The sequence below is a fragment of the Anabrus simplex genome, chromosome 7 (assembly GCF_040414725.1).
Source record: "Anabrus simplex isolate iqAnaSimp1 chromosome 7, ASM4041472v1, whole genome shotgun sequence".
In the NCBI taxonomy this organism is placed as follows: Eukaryota; Metazoa; Arthropoda; class Insecta; order Orthoptera; family Tettigoniidae; genus Anabrus; species Anabrus simplex.
Window position 1 is genome coordinate 343,114,987 of NC_090271.1, and position 16,916 is coordinate 343,131,902.

A 16,916-nucleotide genomic window follows, 5' to 3' on the forward strand; every position below is an offset into this window, starting at 1 on the left:
ACTAAATAAGGTCACAAAGCTAGTTGTAAACAGAGGATTGTGGAGGCTTAAGATTTATTGGGTATTTTCCAAGCAGAACAAGTGTTTGACTTCTGTGACCTTTGTTCACTCTATAAATCTTGGATTACAATAAATTACAAGTATTTACTTTATTTTTTACAATTTTGCTTTCTGTCGCACCGACTCAGATAGGTCGTAGGGCTATGATGGGATGGTATAAAACCATCTTCAAGACTGCTGACAGTGGTCTTTGAACCCACTATCTCCTGGATTCAAGCTCACAGCAGGGAACGCCCCCCCTCCCCGCCGCTGCGCCAACAAATATTTCTCAGAAAGTTTAAATCTGCAAGCAAACTGAATTAAGACGCTGAGATTTAGTTGGCGCTGGTGTGATAAAAAAATTATGAATAGCTAATAAAGCACTGACCTTCTGATTCCCCATCATTTCATGGCAAGAATTTCACTTTGAACTTTGTTCATTCTATAGATCTTTACACTAATTCACAAATATTTCTCAAACAGGAATAAAAGTTAAAATCCATAATCAATAGTTTCTATAAGGATGTTACCTACCATATCTGCTCCAGTGTCTGCGATTCAAGAAACTTCTTTCCTCGAGGAGTTTCTTGTAGTTCTCGCAACATGTTCTGTACGCAGTATTTTGTGTTGGCTGGAGCATTGTCATAGTCTACAGCATATTTTAAGTATGCTTTTATAACATCGTCTAATGGCAGTTTTCCTTCTGGACGGAAGATCGAACAGTTCCATTCTGCAGCTCTGGCAAGCATTACGCTCGAACAACCAGTCTCGCCTCGAAATCTTGCTATGTCTTCATAACATTCCATCTCTTTTGATCCTCCACTGTGAAGTTAAAGAAAAATGCAGCACTGAAGTAAAAGTTGTAACAGAAAAGTATCTTTAGCACAATGGGATACTAACAACTTTATCAATACAACTTTTCCTTTACTCTGAAAAAAACTGGCTTTGTCTGCAAGAAATGATAGTGTCACAGATTCCTATGTCTACTGACTGTTGGTCAGGTATTAACACATGTCCCATGTTAATTATTAAAGTAAGAGAGAGTCTATATATCATCCCTCAAATCCATGTCCATCAGCTTTTTAAACTTCTTCAGTGAGAATACTTATTAAACCTGTCACTATTTTCTCAAATTTAACACAATGAACACTGTTCTCTCGTATTTACTGCCATATATTGGATTTCTTAAAAACAAACATGCTAGAAATACCTCTGTGTCGTTTCTGGTAAACATGAATAACTGCATTACAGTTCCTTATACTGCTACTGACCACTGCTGGAATACGAACGCTTACTTTGAAGAGCAGCAAGCCTGTGTTCCATGTACTTTGTTTTCCCATAAGATGGCATCACGGAGTCTTGATTTTAACGTATCCACAAGATGGTGTCAGTTGGTACAATTATTTTATTTACATTTGTCTACAAATTAGACACACATGTAACCTTGATTCCTGCTGTCACAAAAAAACACTCACACCACAAACAACTACTACCAACACTTCAATATGGCGACTACATCCAATGCATGTCACAAGTATAATCTTCCAATAACTTCCAAATAATAACTCACTTAACAGTAACTAACTTCCAAATCATAACTTGTTCAACAACTCACCCAACACCGTCAAGATCGTCTCATATATGTGCCTGGCCAGGCTTCTAGAAAGCTACATTTAAAAAAAACCTACCTTCATGAAAATACAGATTATAATGTACGGAATATTCTCAATCGTTTCAGTGCCTATTACCATTCTGGTTGTTACAGTGCGTTCCACAATTATGGATTACAATTTATACATACAGGTAAGAATAAATTATAATATTAATTTAAAGGTATTTACATTAACTCAACTGATATAAATGTCTATGTAGAACACATGTTTCATGACATAACCTCACACACAATTCGATCATTCAACTACGTAAATAATAATAATACTAAATGAATGTGCATCACTTCATAGCCATACATACAAATACAAATACTAATAATAATAATAATAATAATAATAATAATAATAATAATAATAATAATAATAATAATAATAATAATAATAATAATAATAATAATAATTCGAGCTTGATATCTGCATTAGTTACCCATGTGTGAGAGAATATCGTTTGCAAGTTATATCTGTTATCACACTTGTGTCAATTTTTTAGTGAAAGTGAGCTAGAAACGCTAATAAGCTGTAAGTGAGGAAAGAGACTTGAACTTGTTGTTCTCTGGGATATTAGGCAATGAAGACATTTAAAAGTGTTGATGTTTCAACTATGCTGTAGCAGTCCTCGTCAAGACTAAACGACACAGAATGACGTGCACTCGTACTTTTATCGCCACTATCAACATTCCTCTCCCAGATTGTTGTTATTAAGGCTTGTTAGTGTGACCCAATGAATTCGAACCTCCAACATCTGGCAAAGAGTAACGGTCTCCAAACTCTGCTGATCTGTGTCTCCAGATACACCAGACAATATGCAAAATTATGAAAATCTAGAAATCGTTCATGGAAACTAGGTGAGAGGCTGCTTCAATCGCAGTTGAGCATGGATCAAGCTTGGCACGAAGAAGCTCAAAAGCTTTTAAGTCTGCTGAAACACTAATTACGTAGTTCTACAAGAATATCTTCAGACTTTATCAAATCACTTTTAACCACACGCATATATGTAACCTTATCAATGACTGCGAACTGGTGATGTTATGAACAAGCGGAAGTCCTTTATAGTCCACCTTTGTAACTCTGAGAAAGCTTTCTGTTCTCATCTTAAGCTGCTAACCATCAGTTATCTCCAGTGACTACATCTGGACTGCAGCAAGTCTCCTTGCTTTGGTCAAGGTTTCTCATGTTGGGGGTGAAGGGAAAGCAATAACTCAGTTCAGAAGAGAGCAGAAGGGATGGAAGGGAAAGGGAAGTGCTACTTGGTTCTATTATATTTGTTTTGATGTGTATTAGATTTAATACATGGACAATAATGTTTGATCAAATAAAAGTGCAAAAATAAATTAAGAAAGATAAGCTTATTGTAACCTACTTCTTGACAACATGCATATGACGAGCATAGAAGGCTTCATTATCACTCATCGGCTTAGATGGGTTTGGTCACATCCAGTGTATGAATGATAGCAGACTGCCTAAACAACTTCTCTACAGTGAGATTGGTCATGGAGAAAGGTCTGAAGGTCCTCAATTGAAACGTTATATAGACCAGCTTAAGAGGACTATGAATAGCACCAACATAAATACTAACACCTGGGAAACAACTGCACAAAACCATGTTCTTTGGCACGAAGCTATTGCAGAAGGTGTCTCACTGCTTAAGCAGGCATGTCGCAGACAAGAAATTGACACCCATGCAATGTGGAAACTACGTCAGATCCAACTGCTTCCTCCACCCACCTTTAGATGCGACCTGTGTGCCCGCACGTTTCATGCAAAGATTGGCCTGATCAGTCATCAGTCATCAGAGACATCTCCACAGAGCCAACAGACTTTAAGAAGAATTGCAGGAGAAAAACATATTCTTGGAAACTAGTAGCAGCCGACGAACGAAACTATTTAAAGATATTAACATTAAAAGTTCCACCTTTACAATACTTACAAAAGTTTTTATTGTTAAAGCTATAGGTACAAGTTTTGTCCCTCTTTGGACTAGAAAAGAATGAAAGTTATTAGCAAATCAAATTTACATGGACAACAAAGTGGTGTTATTGATGGTTATGAATTTCATGTTTTTGGTCCGTATTGAACTGAGAATAATATATAAGTAATAATAATAATAACGTAAATGTTTCCACCTTTTCAATACAATATATTCACAAAATTATACGGTACTAGTTTCGACCCATCTAGGGGTCATCATCAGCCGTATTGGAGCAAAGATCATTTGTGGCGAAATCCTAATTCTTTAAAATAATATTGTCTTAGGATTTCGCCACAAATGATCTTTGCTCCAATACGGCTGATGATGACCCCTAGATGGGTCGAAACTAGTACCGTATAATTTTGTAATTTTGTGAATATATTGTATTGAAAAGGTGGAAACATTTACGTTATTATTATTATTATTATTACTTATATAAAGTGGTGTTATGAAATCCATTTGAAACATCCCATCGTTGTTCACACACAGGTTATGACTAGCAGTTCAGTCTTGCTTCTATGATGCTAATCGTAAAATGATGATGATGATGATTGTTGTTGTTTAAAGGGGCCTAACATCGCGGTCATCGGCCCCTAATGGTACGAAATGAAATGACAACAAAATTGAAAATCATAAACTGACCAAAAAAAATCGTCATGAAGAAGGAATGGATAGACATGTAGCAAAAAAAAAAAAAAACCCAACAAAAATGAGAAAACAAAAAAATTAGTGGATTCAACTCAAAAAAAGGATCATATATAATTTGTTACTGACCAAGGGACCACTCATAAAGCAGAATCCTGAATCAAGGATGCTTGATGTCGAAAGGGGTGCAAAATCCACGTCTAAGGCCCCACAGATTGGTACATGTCGTGAGTAAAGTAGAACCATGGTATTTGTCTGTTGGGGTACTAATCAAAAGTAGCAAAGACTCACAGTGTTCCACACAAGAGGGTACTAATCACAAGGATTGTATTTCGTACAGGTAACGCAGACCTATGGTGTTTCACACACAATGGCGCCACTCATAGCCAACGCAAACCGATGAGTTTCTTCACCTAGGTGTACTAGTCACAGGTGCCGATCCCACGGGCCCCGTAGTGTTCCTCACATAGGGGGTACTAATCACATGCAACGCAGACCCACGGTGTCGCTCATATAGTGGTACAACTCACAGGCTACGCCCAGACCTGCGGTGTTGCTCACATGGGTACGACGTACGGGTACTGGAAACCCACAAGGGAACCACTCTCTGCTGCTACTAATCACAAACCTATTGTGTACCAAATATAGTAGTACTACTATTAAGTAAAGGCGACCCATGGTGTTCCCCGCGTGATGGTACTAGTAGTTTCATGGTTCTAATACTAGCATCCCTTGGTCACCCCTTGTAGTCGCCTCTTACGACAGGCAGGGGATACCGCGGGTGTATTCTACATGTGCGTCCCCCACCCGCAGGGGGTAGTGTGTTTGGTCCGCGAGAGATATTTTATTTCCCTCAAGTCCACCGGCAAGCCGGTTAGGACCCCCCTATCTGCCACCTGGGATCACCTCTCCCCCTGCTACGGCAGCGTAGCAGGTTCGTGGAATCGTAAAATGTGTTCCATTAATGATTTAATGAATTATGAACATCTCATTACTGATCATGTATAGAATTTTACGTTTATTCACACACAGGTTAAGAGAAAACACTCATAACTAGCAGTTCAGTCTTGGTTCTATAATGGTAATCGTAAAATGCATTCCATTAGTGGTTTAATGGATAATAATCATTGTGGGTAAAATTACGCTAACACGGGGAACTTTTTGTGTAAAGTTGAAGAGCTGGCCTTGGATCGTATGATTTCAATCGTGGCGTAATCTGGAATGAAATTAGGTTATTGAGGAATTGTATAAACACAAACAAGATCGAAAGGTAAAAAGAATATGACACATCTGAGTATTGACATTCCTTGCCGGTCGTTACACATCCTGGCAGACAAGCAGTGTGCTGTGTATGAATTGTTGTTCGCTGGATGAAGCGGGCAAGTGAGGGGATCGGGGAAATATGGTGATTGGGGGCGGGCTTGTATTTTCGTTGAGCTTTCTTCAAAGAATGTATTCATTATTTCTTCCGATAGGATGTCAAGATTCTCTGATATTTCTTTCAGGTTACCATTGGGTTTGTTCTTTGGTCTATGTCGAGAGTAAGGTATCTTGTTCTATTGTGGAAGTTCATGGCAAATAAACTGTTAGTGTGTTCCAGGTAGCGAATAAGAAAATAACTGGCTTGGCATTGTAAACAATTTAGTTTGTATAATGTGGAGTTCATGTATTTATTACTATTATTGTGAAAGCTTTGATGAATTGTTATCAGCTGTTCTGAAAGCTATGTTAAATTTTTGTTTTTTGAACATGTTCGTAATTTGGTAGATTTTATCGTTGTTAAAGGTGAACGTGACATTATTTTCTTTCTTTTTGGAATCTTTGAGTAGCTTGGTAGAAGGTTTGATTTTGATTCAAACGATAATTTTATCCACAAAACTGTTTTTAAAACCATTCCTGTCAGCTATAAATTATATTCGTTTCTTTCTTAAAATTTTCTTTGGACATTGGGATACTGAAGGCTCTGTGCCACTCTTTCTTAGGCTACAGGATGAAGCGAGTGTTGATATCTGATTGTAGTGTGAATTTAATATATGGTTCTATCTCATTCAAAATAATCTAACACTGATTCACTATGTGTTTCCCTTTCATCAACTATAAAAAAAAAACAATGTCAATAAATCTGGCCCAGAAAAAGATTCCTTTAATGTTATTGAGAATTTTGGCCTTTTGTAAGAGGTCCACGTATATTTCTGTCAGTATATGAGAAGCAGGAGCTCCCATAGGTAGACCTTCTTGCTGATAAACCATGTTGTTAAAAGAAAAATAATTGGATAAAACAAACTTGAGGCTTGTTATAAACTTGTCAATTTCATGTCTACCTAATTTACTGTGTTTAAGAAGATTGGTGCTGCTCCTATGTACGGAGCTCTCTGTAGTATTGCACTGCACAGTAAATGCTACTGAGAGATGATCCAATGACCTCGGCTGCATCCATCCTGCACCGATGCAATTGCCCTTGCAGCATCTTCACCTTGTATTGTGAACTGCACAAGGTAAACTGACTGAAATGTTACCAAGTGGTTCAAATGTCACCACAGACCCCTAGCTGCAAGACTCATATACATACATTATAATTATAGACCGTTATGCCCTTCAGCATTCAGTCTGCAAGCCTCTGTGAATTTACAAAACGTCGCCACAATCCTCTGTTTGCAACCAGTCCTGTGATCTCATTTAGTTCTATACCTCTTATCCTTAAATCGTTAGAAACTGAGTTTAAACATCGTCATCTTGGTCTCCCTCTACTTCCCTTACCCGCCATAACAGAGTCAATTATTCTCCTAGGTAACCAAACCTCCTCCATTCGTCTCACCTGACCCCACCAACGAAGCCGGTTTATGCGTACAGCTTCATCCATCGAGTTCATTCCTAAACTAGCCTTTATCTCCTCATTCCGAGTATCCTCCTGCCATTGTTTTTACTTGTTTGTACCACCAATCATTCCCGCTACGTTCATATCTGTTACATCTAACTTACGAATAAGATATCCTGAGTCAACCCAGCTTTCGGTCCCCTAAAGCAAAGTAGGTCTGAAAACAGATGTAAAGATAGTTTCGTCTGGGAGCTGACTTCCTTCTTAGAGAATACTGTTGACAGCAACTGCGAGCTCACTGCATTGGCTTTACTGCACCTTGTTTCAATCGCACTTACTATATTACCATCCTAGGAGAACACACAACCTAAATACTTGAAATTTTCTAACTGTTACAGCTTTGTAGAACCAATCTGACATTCAATTCTGTTGAATTTCTTACCTACTGACATCAATTTAGTCTTCGAGAGGCTAATTTTCATACCATACTCATTGCACCTATTTTCAAGTTCCAAGATATTAGACCGCAGGCTTTTGGCACAATCTGCCATTAAGACGAAGTCATCAGTATAGGCCAGACTGCTTACTACATTTCCACCTAACTGAATCCCTCCCTGCCACTTTATACCTTTCAGCAGATGATCCATGTAAACTACGAACAGCAAAGGTGAAAGATTACAGCCTTGTCTAACCCCTGTAAGTACCCTGAACCAAGAACTCATTCTACCATCAATTCTCACTGCAGCCCAATTGTCAACATAAATGCCATTGATTTATTTTAATAATCTACCTTTAATTCCATAATCCCCCAGAATGGCGAACATTTTTTCCCTCGTTACCCTGTCATATGCTTTCTCTAGATCTACGAAACATAAACACAACTGTGTATTCCTCTCGTAAAATTTTTCAATTACCTGCCGTGTACTGAAAATCTGATCCTGACAGCCTCTCTGTGGTCTGAAACCACACTGGTTTTCATCAAACTTCCTCTGAACCACTGATCGCACCCTCCCTTCCAAGATGCCAGTGAATACTTTGCCTGGTATACTAATCAATGAAATACCTCGATAGTTGTTGCAATCCTTCGTGTTCCCTTGTTTATAGATAGGTGCAATTACTGCTTTTGTCCAATCTGAAGGTGGTACCTTACCAACACTCCATGCTAATACTACTCTATCGCCAGCCCTGAAAATGGTTTTCCGTGGTTTCCCATTTTCACACCAGGCAAATGCTGGGGCTGTACCTTAATTAAGGCCATGGCCGCTTCCTTCCAACTCCTAGGCCTTTCCCATCCCATAGTCGCCATAAGACCTATCTGTGTCGGTGCGACGTAAAACCCCTAGCAAAAAAAAAATACTACTCTATGAAGCCATTTCATCCCTGCCTTCCCACTATACTTCACCATATCAGGTCTAATACCATCTATTCCTGCTGCTTTATCACAATGCAGTTTATTTACCATCCTTTCCACTTCCTGAAGAGTAATTTCACCAACATCATTTTCTTCCTCCCCATTAGCTTGGTTATTCGCAGCACCACCAGGATAATTTCCTTTTATGTTGAGAAGATTAACAAAATATTCCCTCCACCTCTCCAGTGATTCCGTGGGATCTATTATGAGTTCACCTGAATTACTCAAAACACTGTTCATTTCCTTTTTCCCTCCCTTCCTAAGATTCTTTATCACTGTCCAGAAAGGTTTCCCAGCTGCTTGACCTAGCCTTTCCAGGTTATTACCAAAATCTTCCCACGACTTCTTTCTGGATTCAACAACTACCGTATAATCTCAAATACCACCGAACAAGCCCGATTTACGTGCATTCGGAAAGATAAATTGCCCAAAATTTTAAATAAGACCCGGACCCAATTTTGGAAGCGATATTTTCGAATAAACAGTGCGGGTGGTATTCAAGATTATATGGTATTTGTTTCGCTCTGTTTCTTTCATATACGTACAATTCCCCGTTTGCATTGGCCCTTGTTTGGAGCCATTTCTGATAAGCCTTTTTACCTTTACATGCTCTCTCACTTCATCCAGTCGTTCCTAGGTATTCCCTTGCTGTTTTTACTACAGCATTCCTGTATGCCACCCATTCTCTTTCTATATCCTGAACCTGCTTACTGTCCACTGTTCAAAACTTCTCACTAATCATATCCATGTACTTCTGTCTAATTTCCTCGTCCTGGAGATTTTCTACCCTTATTCATTTGCAGACAGATTGCACTTTCTCTACCCTAGGCCTAGTATACTTAGTTCACTACAAATCAGATAGTGGTCTGTATCATCGAAAAATCCCCCCCCCCCAAAAACCCTGTACATTCCTAACAGACTTCCTGAATTCGAAGTCAGTTAAGATATAGTCTATTATGGATCTGGTACCCCTAGCCTCCCATGTGTAGCGGTGAATAGCCTTATGTTTGAAGAATGTATTTGTAACTGCTAAACCCATACTAGCACAGAAGTCCAGCAAACGCTTCCCATTCCCATTAGCTTCCATATCTTCTCCACATTTACCAATCACCCTTTCATATCCTTCAGTTCTATTTCTAACTCTCACATTGAAATCACCCATTAGCACTATTCTGTCCTTGATGTTGACCCTGACCACGATGTCACTCAATGCTTCATAAAACTTGTCAACTTCATCCTCATCTGCACCCTGACATGGTGAATACACGGACACAATTCTAGTCCTGATTCCTCCAACTGTCAAATCTACCCACACCATTCGCTCATTTACGTGCCTAACAGAAACTATGTTGCGTGCAATGGTATTCCTGATAAAGAGCCCTACCTCAGACTCTGCCCTTCCCTTTCTAACACCCGTCAATACATTTTATAATCTCCCATCTCTTCCTCGTTATCTCCCCTTACCTGAATATCACTTACTCCTAGCACATCCAGATGCATCCTCTTTGCTGACTCAGCCAGTTCTACTTTCTCTCTTCCATAAGCCCCATTAATATTGATAGCTCCCCATCGAATTCCATTTCGTTCACCAAGTTGTTTCTAAGGAGGCCCCCGCCTGTCAAATGAGAGTGGGACTCCGTTACTCCCATAGGTCCAAGGCTTGCTTAAAATAATCTTTTTTTAAAATCATCATTAGAGTTATTAATTCTCCAATTACAGATAATATAATAAATTCAAATAATAACAATATTAACAGCATTTACTACCACTACTACTACTACTACTACTACTACTATAACTAAGCAATATACACTGACTGACAGAGCAAATGCAACACCAAGAAGGAGTGGTTCGAAAGGGATGAAAGTTGGGGGAAAAACAGAGACGGCACGGATGAATAACTGATGTTTATTTCAAACCGATATGCAGGTTACACAATGCGCACGGCATCGACTCAGTAGGATGTAGGACCACCGCGAGCGGCGATGCACGCAGAAACACGTCGAGGTACAGAGTCAATAAGAGTGCGGATGGTGTCCTGAGGGATGGTTCTCCATTCTCTGTCAACCATTTGCCACAGTTGGTCGTCCGTACGAGGCTGGGGCAGAGTTTGCAAACGGCGTCCAATGAGATCCCACACGTGTTCGATTGGTGAGAGATCCGGAGAGTACGCTGGCCACGGAAGCATCTGTACACCTCGTAGAGCCTGTTGGGAGATGCAAGCAGTGTGTGGGCGGGCATTATCCTGCTGAAACAGAGCATTGGGCAGCCCCTGAAGGTACGGGAGTGCCACCGGCCGCAGCACATGCTGCACATAGCGGTGGGCATTTAACGTGCCTTGAATACGCACTAGAGGTGACGTGGAATCATACGCAATAGCGCCCCAAACCATGATGCCGCGTTGTCTAGCGGTAGGGCGCTCCACAGTTACTGCCGGATTTGACCTTTCTCCACGCCGACGCCACACTCGTCTGCGGTGACTATCACTGACAGAACAGAAGTGTGACTCATCGGAGAACACGATGTTCCACCATTCCCTCATCCAAGTCGCTCTAGCCCGGCACCATGCCAGGCGTGCACGTCTATGCTGTGGAGTCAATGGTAGTCTTCTGAGCGGACACCAGGAGTGCAGGCCTCCTTCAACCAATCGACGGGAAATTGTTCTGGTCGATATTGGAACAGCCAGGGTGTCTTGCACATGCTGAAGAATGGCGGTTAACGTGGCGTGCGGGGCTGCCACCGCTTGGCGGCGGATGCGCCGATCCTCGCGTGCTGACGTCACTCGGGCTGCGCCTGGACCCCTCACACGTGCCACATGTCCCTGCGCCAACCATCTTCGTCACAGGCGCTGCACCATGGACACATCCCTATGGGTATCGGCTGCGATTTGACGAAGCGACCAACCTGCTCTTCTCAGCCCGATCACCATACCCCTCGTAAAGTCGTCTGTCTGCTGGAAATGCCTCCGTTGATGGCGGCCTGGCATTCTTAGCTATACACGTGTCCTGTGGCACACGACGACACGTTCTACAATGACTGTCGGCTGAGAAATCATGGTACGAAGTGGGCCATTCGCCAACGCCGTGTCCCATTTATCGTTCGATACGTGCGCAGCACAGCGGCGCATTTCACATCATGAGCATACCTTAGTGACGTCAGTCTACCCTGCAATTGGCATAAAGTCCTGACCACTCCTTCTTGGTGTTGCATTTGCTCTGTCAGTCAGTGTATAATACGTACATATTTACAAAAACATAAGGAAGAAGAAAAAGACATGAAACAGAAAAGTGTTTCTACATTTGGAATGACCAAAGGAGTGAAGTATAACTTTCAGTTACCAAATGCACAGAACAAGATACAAGGAACACTCTGTCTATGAAGCATCCATAAGATGTCTGCGAATTTCACTGGCTGACGACTGAAATATATCCACTATCGCACTAATTTCATTCAGGGATCTTAGGGCCTGCATAATTTAAGAGTTCCTGTGTGTTTCCGTTCTGCACCTGGGTAAGTGAAAGGTGACAGCCTGTCGGGTATTGCAAGAAGGAACATGAATTGGTGGCAACTGGAGTAAATTGGGACAGTCAATGAAATTAGCGATACATTTGTGTATGAAACATGCATCGACATACCTGCGCCTAGACTCAATACAAATGTTTGTACAAAACAAATCATAATCTGTCGATGACAGTTTAATACTGAAACACTTTTTACTGATCCATTTCGAGAATCAGATCCGTATTCGCTCTAAGGCATTAACTAAGTATTGATGTGACGGGATCCCCTTGCAATTTCTTTTGAGGAAGCCTAAAGTTTTAAATGCCTTGTTAACGATATTTAACACATGCTCATTGAAAGATCGACCATTTTGATTACTAAAAATAACACCAAGATTGTTAATTTTATTAATACGCTTCACTTCTTGATCCTTTATATGATAATTGAATACATTAACTTGCAATTTTCTTGTGAACGATATTGCACTGCACTTTGAAATATTTAGGGTTAAATGCCACTTTTTGCACCGATCACTAATATTATTTATATCAGACTGTAACAATTCACTATCACTCATCTTTTCAATCACCCTGTAGATTTTAAGGTCATCAGCATAGAGCGAGTAGTTGCTCGAATGGATCTGTGATGGCAGATCATTAACAAATAGAAGGAAACATGAAGGTCCCAGTAGTAAACCTTGTGGAACGCCAGACATAGGCTATAAGGACGAGAAATTATACGCTCTTATTTTACTAAATACCTTCTTTCGTAAAGATAGCATTTAAACCATTCAAGCAAGCTTCCATGAATGCCATATGCTGACAACTTAGTCAGAAGAGCATTATGCTGCACTGAGTCGAATGCCTTGGAAAAGTCCGTGTACACGGCATCAACCTACTTGCAATTGTCCAGAGCGCTAGATATGAAGTGGGAGTACACAGCAAGATTGGTGGTAGTTGAGCGTTTTTGGACAAAACCATGCTTGGTTAATATTAATTAAACCACTGACTGCACTGTACATGGCTTTGTATACGACTCTTTCCGCTACTTTGGAAATGAGTGAAAGAAGAACTACTGGTCTGTAATTGATAAATAAAGATCTGTCACCTTTCTTAAAGACTGGAATAACATATCCTTTCTTCAGACGGGAAATTGCCTGAACGAAGAAACCAGTTGATTATCGTGGCTAGTAGGGTTGCCAGCTCCTCAGCACACTCATGTAACACAATTCCTGAAATGTGATCTGGACCACAAGACTTCTTCCTATCCATCAACTTCAAGATGTTGCAGACTTCCGACGCCGAAGTTACCACTGATGATAAGTTAATTTCCCTGAATTGTTCGGTGTGAAAATTACACGGAACACTGGGTGGATGGAATTTTTAGAAAGTGTCAGCAAAATTATCCAGAATTTCTTTCAGTGAGTTAATTTCCTTGTCTTCATTATCATAGAAGGTAGCCGCCTAGATTTTGATTTGCAATTAATAATTTTTCAAAATCTCTCAGCAGACCCAACATAATCCGTATACTTTCTCCGCTGCATTTATTTGTATTCCTTTCTTAGCGTCGTGAATTCGCTGTAATCTGAGGGAAGTGAAGACCTTGCAGCTCATTTCTTTCCTCTTTCCTTTGCCCGCATTTTGTCTGTAAGTTCGGAATCATACCAAGAGGGAAGATGCCTAGTCTTCATTATGCGGGAAGGTACGGCGTCCTTAAGAGCGCTGTGCAGTAAGTCACAAAACAAGTCAACTGCGGCATCAAGAGATGGACAGGATTCGAGCAAGTTCCACGGACAGCGGGATAAGATATTTATTGTAGATGAGAAAAGTCTGCTTTTGTCCAAACGAATAATGATTTTGTAGTCTGTGGTAAACGAGGAACACCGGAAATATGAAGTCTGAGCTCAAGCGCAGAATGATCTGATTGTACTAACTGTTCTGTTGCTTCACACAGGGTATTATTAGTGACTTTTTCAGACACGAAAGCAAGGTCCAGGAGCTCGGTAAATTCATGAAGCAGGATGTACCCTACTTACACATAGTCCGGGACCACCGGTGAATTGTATAGTCCTGGCCGCCTGAGCACAAGGAGGGCCACGACTCAGAATGTGTCCGAGATGCCCACTCCCATTCCATAGCAACTGGTGTCGCGACTCTCAGGACCACTTACTAGGCCACATGGTTCACGAATAACGACGTGACTACAGTAACCCACACCATGAACTAATAAACCCCAGAAACTTTTATAGTGCAACCCTCCATAAAATCATAAGGGCTTTGAAGATTAAGGGTAATACACCACCATAAGGATGGTCACATTCCCAATGTCGTTTCACAAATATGTGAAAAGTTTTTAAAATGAGAACAGAGCTCTTTATTTTGTGTGTTTCCCACTTTTTTTGCCAGTCAGTGTATATGCTGTATCTCATTCTCCTCAGATCGTGGAGGAGACTCAGTTCTGTCGTATCAATTAGCTTGTAAAGCTGAGAAGAGATGCAATCTCTTGGCTCTGTTGCTGTTTAGGGTGATGATTGAGATGTGCAGTCCCTCTTGGGAGTTCCCTCTCCATCACGAATTACATTTGCACATGCATGCTGCAGAGATGGCTGCAGATAACTTTGTTTTTAAATTCAATGGATGGGATGATGTTGCTGTTGTTGTAACCTATGGCTTTATTGAGAAGTAACGCCAATACAAAATCAATATCTCTAAACAACAGTAATATACAAATTCAGGGAAGAGAGTCTTGTTCCTGGCTGTCCAATACAGGGCTGGTAAATTACCTTGTTGGACTGAGTATGTGTTTCGACTCCATCACTGATCCAGTAATTCTGCAGATGGTACACATTTCCGTCACGTACATTTTGATTCTAGCTACATGTGCAACTAAGCAGTCACGTCCTGTTACCACTGAAAATCACCACAGCTTCCCTTGTCAGCTTGCTTTCGTTTTTGTCCCACAGGTAGTTTATTTTTTCCATTTCTTTTCATTGTGGTAAGATAGGTAGTTTCTTTCTTCCATTTTTCAACGTTTTTATTTGTGATTATCTTCTTAATTCAGTTAGCTGCCAGAGGTTTGGTTCTCATGTAGGTACTAGTGCCTCCTTTTTTTTTTTTGCCAATTCATTACCTTCTACTCCTACATATGCAAAGTGCGGAGTGCTGACTCTGAAACATTTCATACAAAAAAAAGTCTCAAGCAAAAAAAGTGCACTGACGCCATTATTGTTTATTATATTGATGGATGAAATCATAAAACGTGTAAAAGTGAGTATCAGTAGTGATGAAGTGAATGCTTTGGTATTTGCAGATGATGTGGTGATTTGGGGAAAGGGAGAAAAGGAAGTACAAAGGAGACTGGACATTTGGAATGAAAATCTGAAGAAGTTTGAAATGATAATTAGTAAAAAGAAGACTGTAGTCATGCACTGTGGAAAACAGAAAAAGAGAAGCCAAGTGAACATAGATGGAGAATTGTTAGGGAATGTAGAACAGTTTACATATCTGGGTAGCATTATTAATGAAAGTAATGAAATCATCATCATCATCATCATCATTTCCCAACTCCAGTTTCCCGGGTGTGGTGTACAAGCGCTCGCCATCTCCTTCTGTCTTCATACATCTTCTGATCCAGTACGTCCTCACATTTGTGTCCTCTCTCCTCCACATCTGATCTTACAGTCTCTATCCAACATTTTTTTGGGCTTCCCTGTGGTCTTCTTCCTACGAGATTAAGGTCGAAATATTTTCTGGCAGGTCGTTCCCTGTTCATTCTCATTATGTGCCCATACCATTGAAGCCTGCGTTTCTTTATGACACTGATAATAGGAACCTCAATACCAGCTACTTTCCTATTCTCTTCATTTCTGATCTTGTCCTTTCTGGTTGTATGGTTCATGGTTCTAATGAATCTCATTTCAGTTGCTTGGATTCTACTGAAGTGTTTGTTCAGTAGGGTACAGGTCTCTAAACCATACGTGAGGATTGGTACGAAGTAAGTGTGGTACACGATTGTTTTCGCTTTCTGCGGTATTTTGCAGTCCCAGAGGAGATTTCTGACTTGACTGTAGAAGTTCGATGCTTTCTGTGTCCTGCTGAGTATTTCCTGAAATTAATAACAGACTAAGTAAAGGTACAAACATTTTATCATCAAGTCAGGGAGCTTTTATGGGATGACAAAGTACCCAAGAGAACGAAATTAACATTATATAAACAGTATTTCATACCAACTGTTGCAACATACAGACTAGAAATGCTGGTAACTAGTAAGAGACAAGGTAGTAAGATCCAAGCAGAAGAAATTAAATTTTTAAGAACATCGGTTAAAAAGACAAAAAGAGATGGAATTCAAAATATTAAAAATATTAAAATCAGAGAAGAACTAAATACAGAACTGTTATTACAGAAGATACAGAAGGCAAGACTGAGATGGTTCAGGAAAGGAACGAGTAGCAAGAAGAGAATTGGAAAGAGAAGTTAAGGGAAAGAGACCAGTTGGAAGACCGAGAAGAAGGTGGATGGATCAGATTTGCAAGGAGATTAGAGAAGTTGGATTGGATGTGGCGGAAGTAATAGAGCAGAAATAGTGGAAGGACAGAAAGGAGACGAGGCAGATTGTTAACCACGCTCAGGCGGCTGGAGATGATGGTGATGTTTAATGTTTGGTATTTGAGGATACTCCTTGCATGGCAGCTAGTGACTGCTTTTTCAAACGAATTGACTTTATAAATTAGATTTTGTAGGGCAAGATACATGGCTTCTATTTCTCCATCAAAGTTGTTATGATATCTGCCTACTGGAGCATATTGTGATAATAATAAGCAGAAAACTCCAGCGCCTGCTCCTTTGTCATCTACTGTATTTG

The 16,916-nt window shown here is 40.3% G+C and overlaps 1 protein-coding gene across 3 annotated transcripts in view; it reads right to left on the minus strand.

Moving 5' to 3' along the window:
- The window catches only part of Dus2 (Dihydrouridine synthase 2), a 178,787-nt gene that overhangs the window by 136,166 nt on the left and 25,705 nt on the right, over positions 1-16,916 (minus strand). For all 3 annotated transcript variants that reach the window (XR_010860788.2, XR_010860787.2, XM_067151832.2), the window contains exon 4: positions 574-861. Coding sequence is in view for 1 of the 3 variants with exons in the window: in XM_067151832.2 (XP_067007933.2) it covers positions 574-861 (288 nt within the window). In the remaining 2 variants the exon portion in view is untranslated. The remainder of the gene's footprint in view (positions 1-573; positions 862-16,916) is intronic.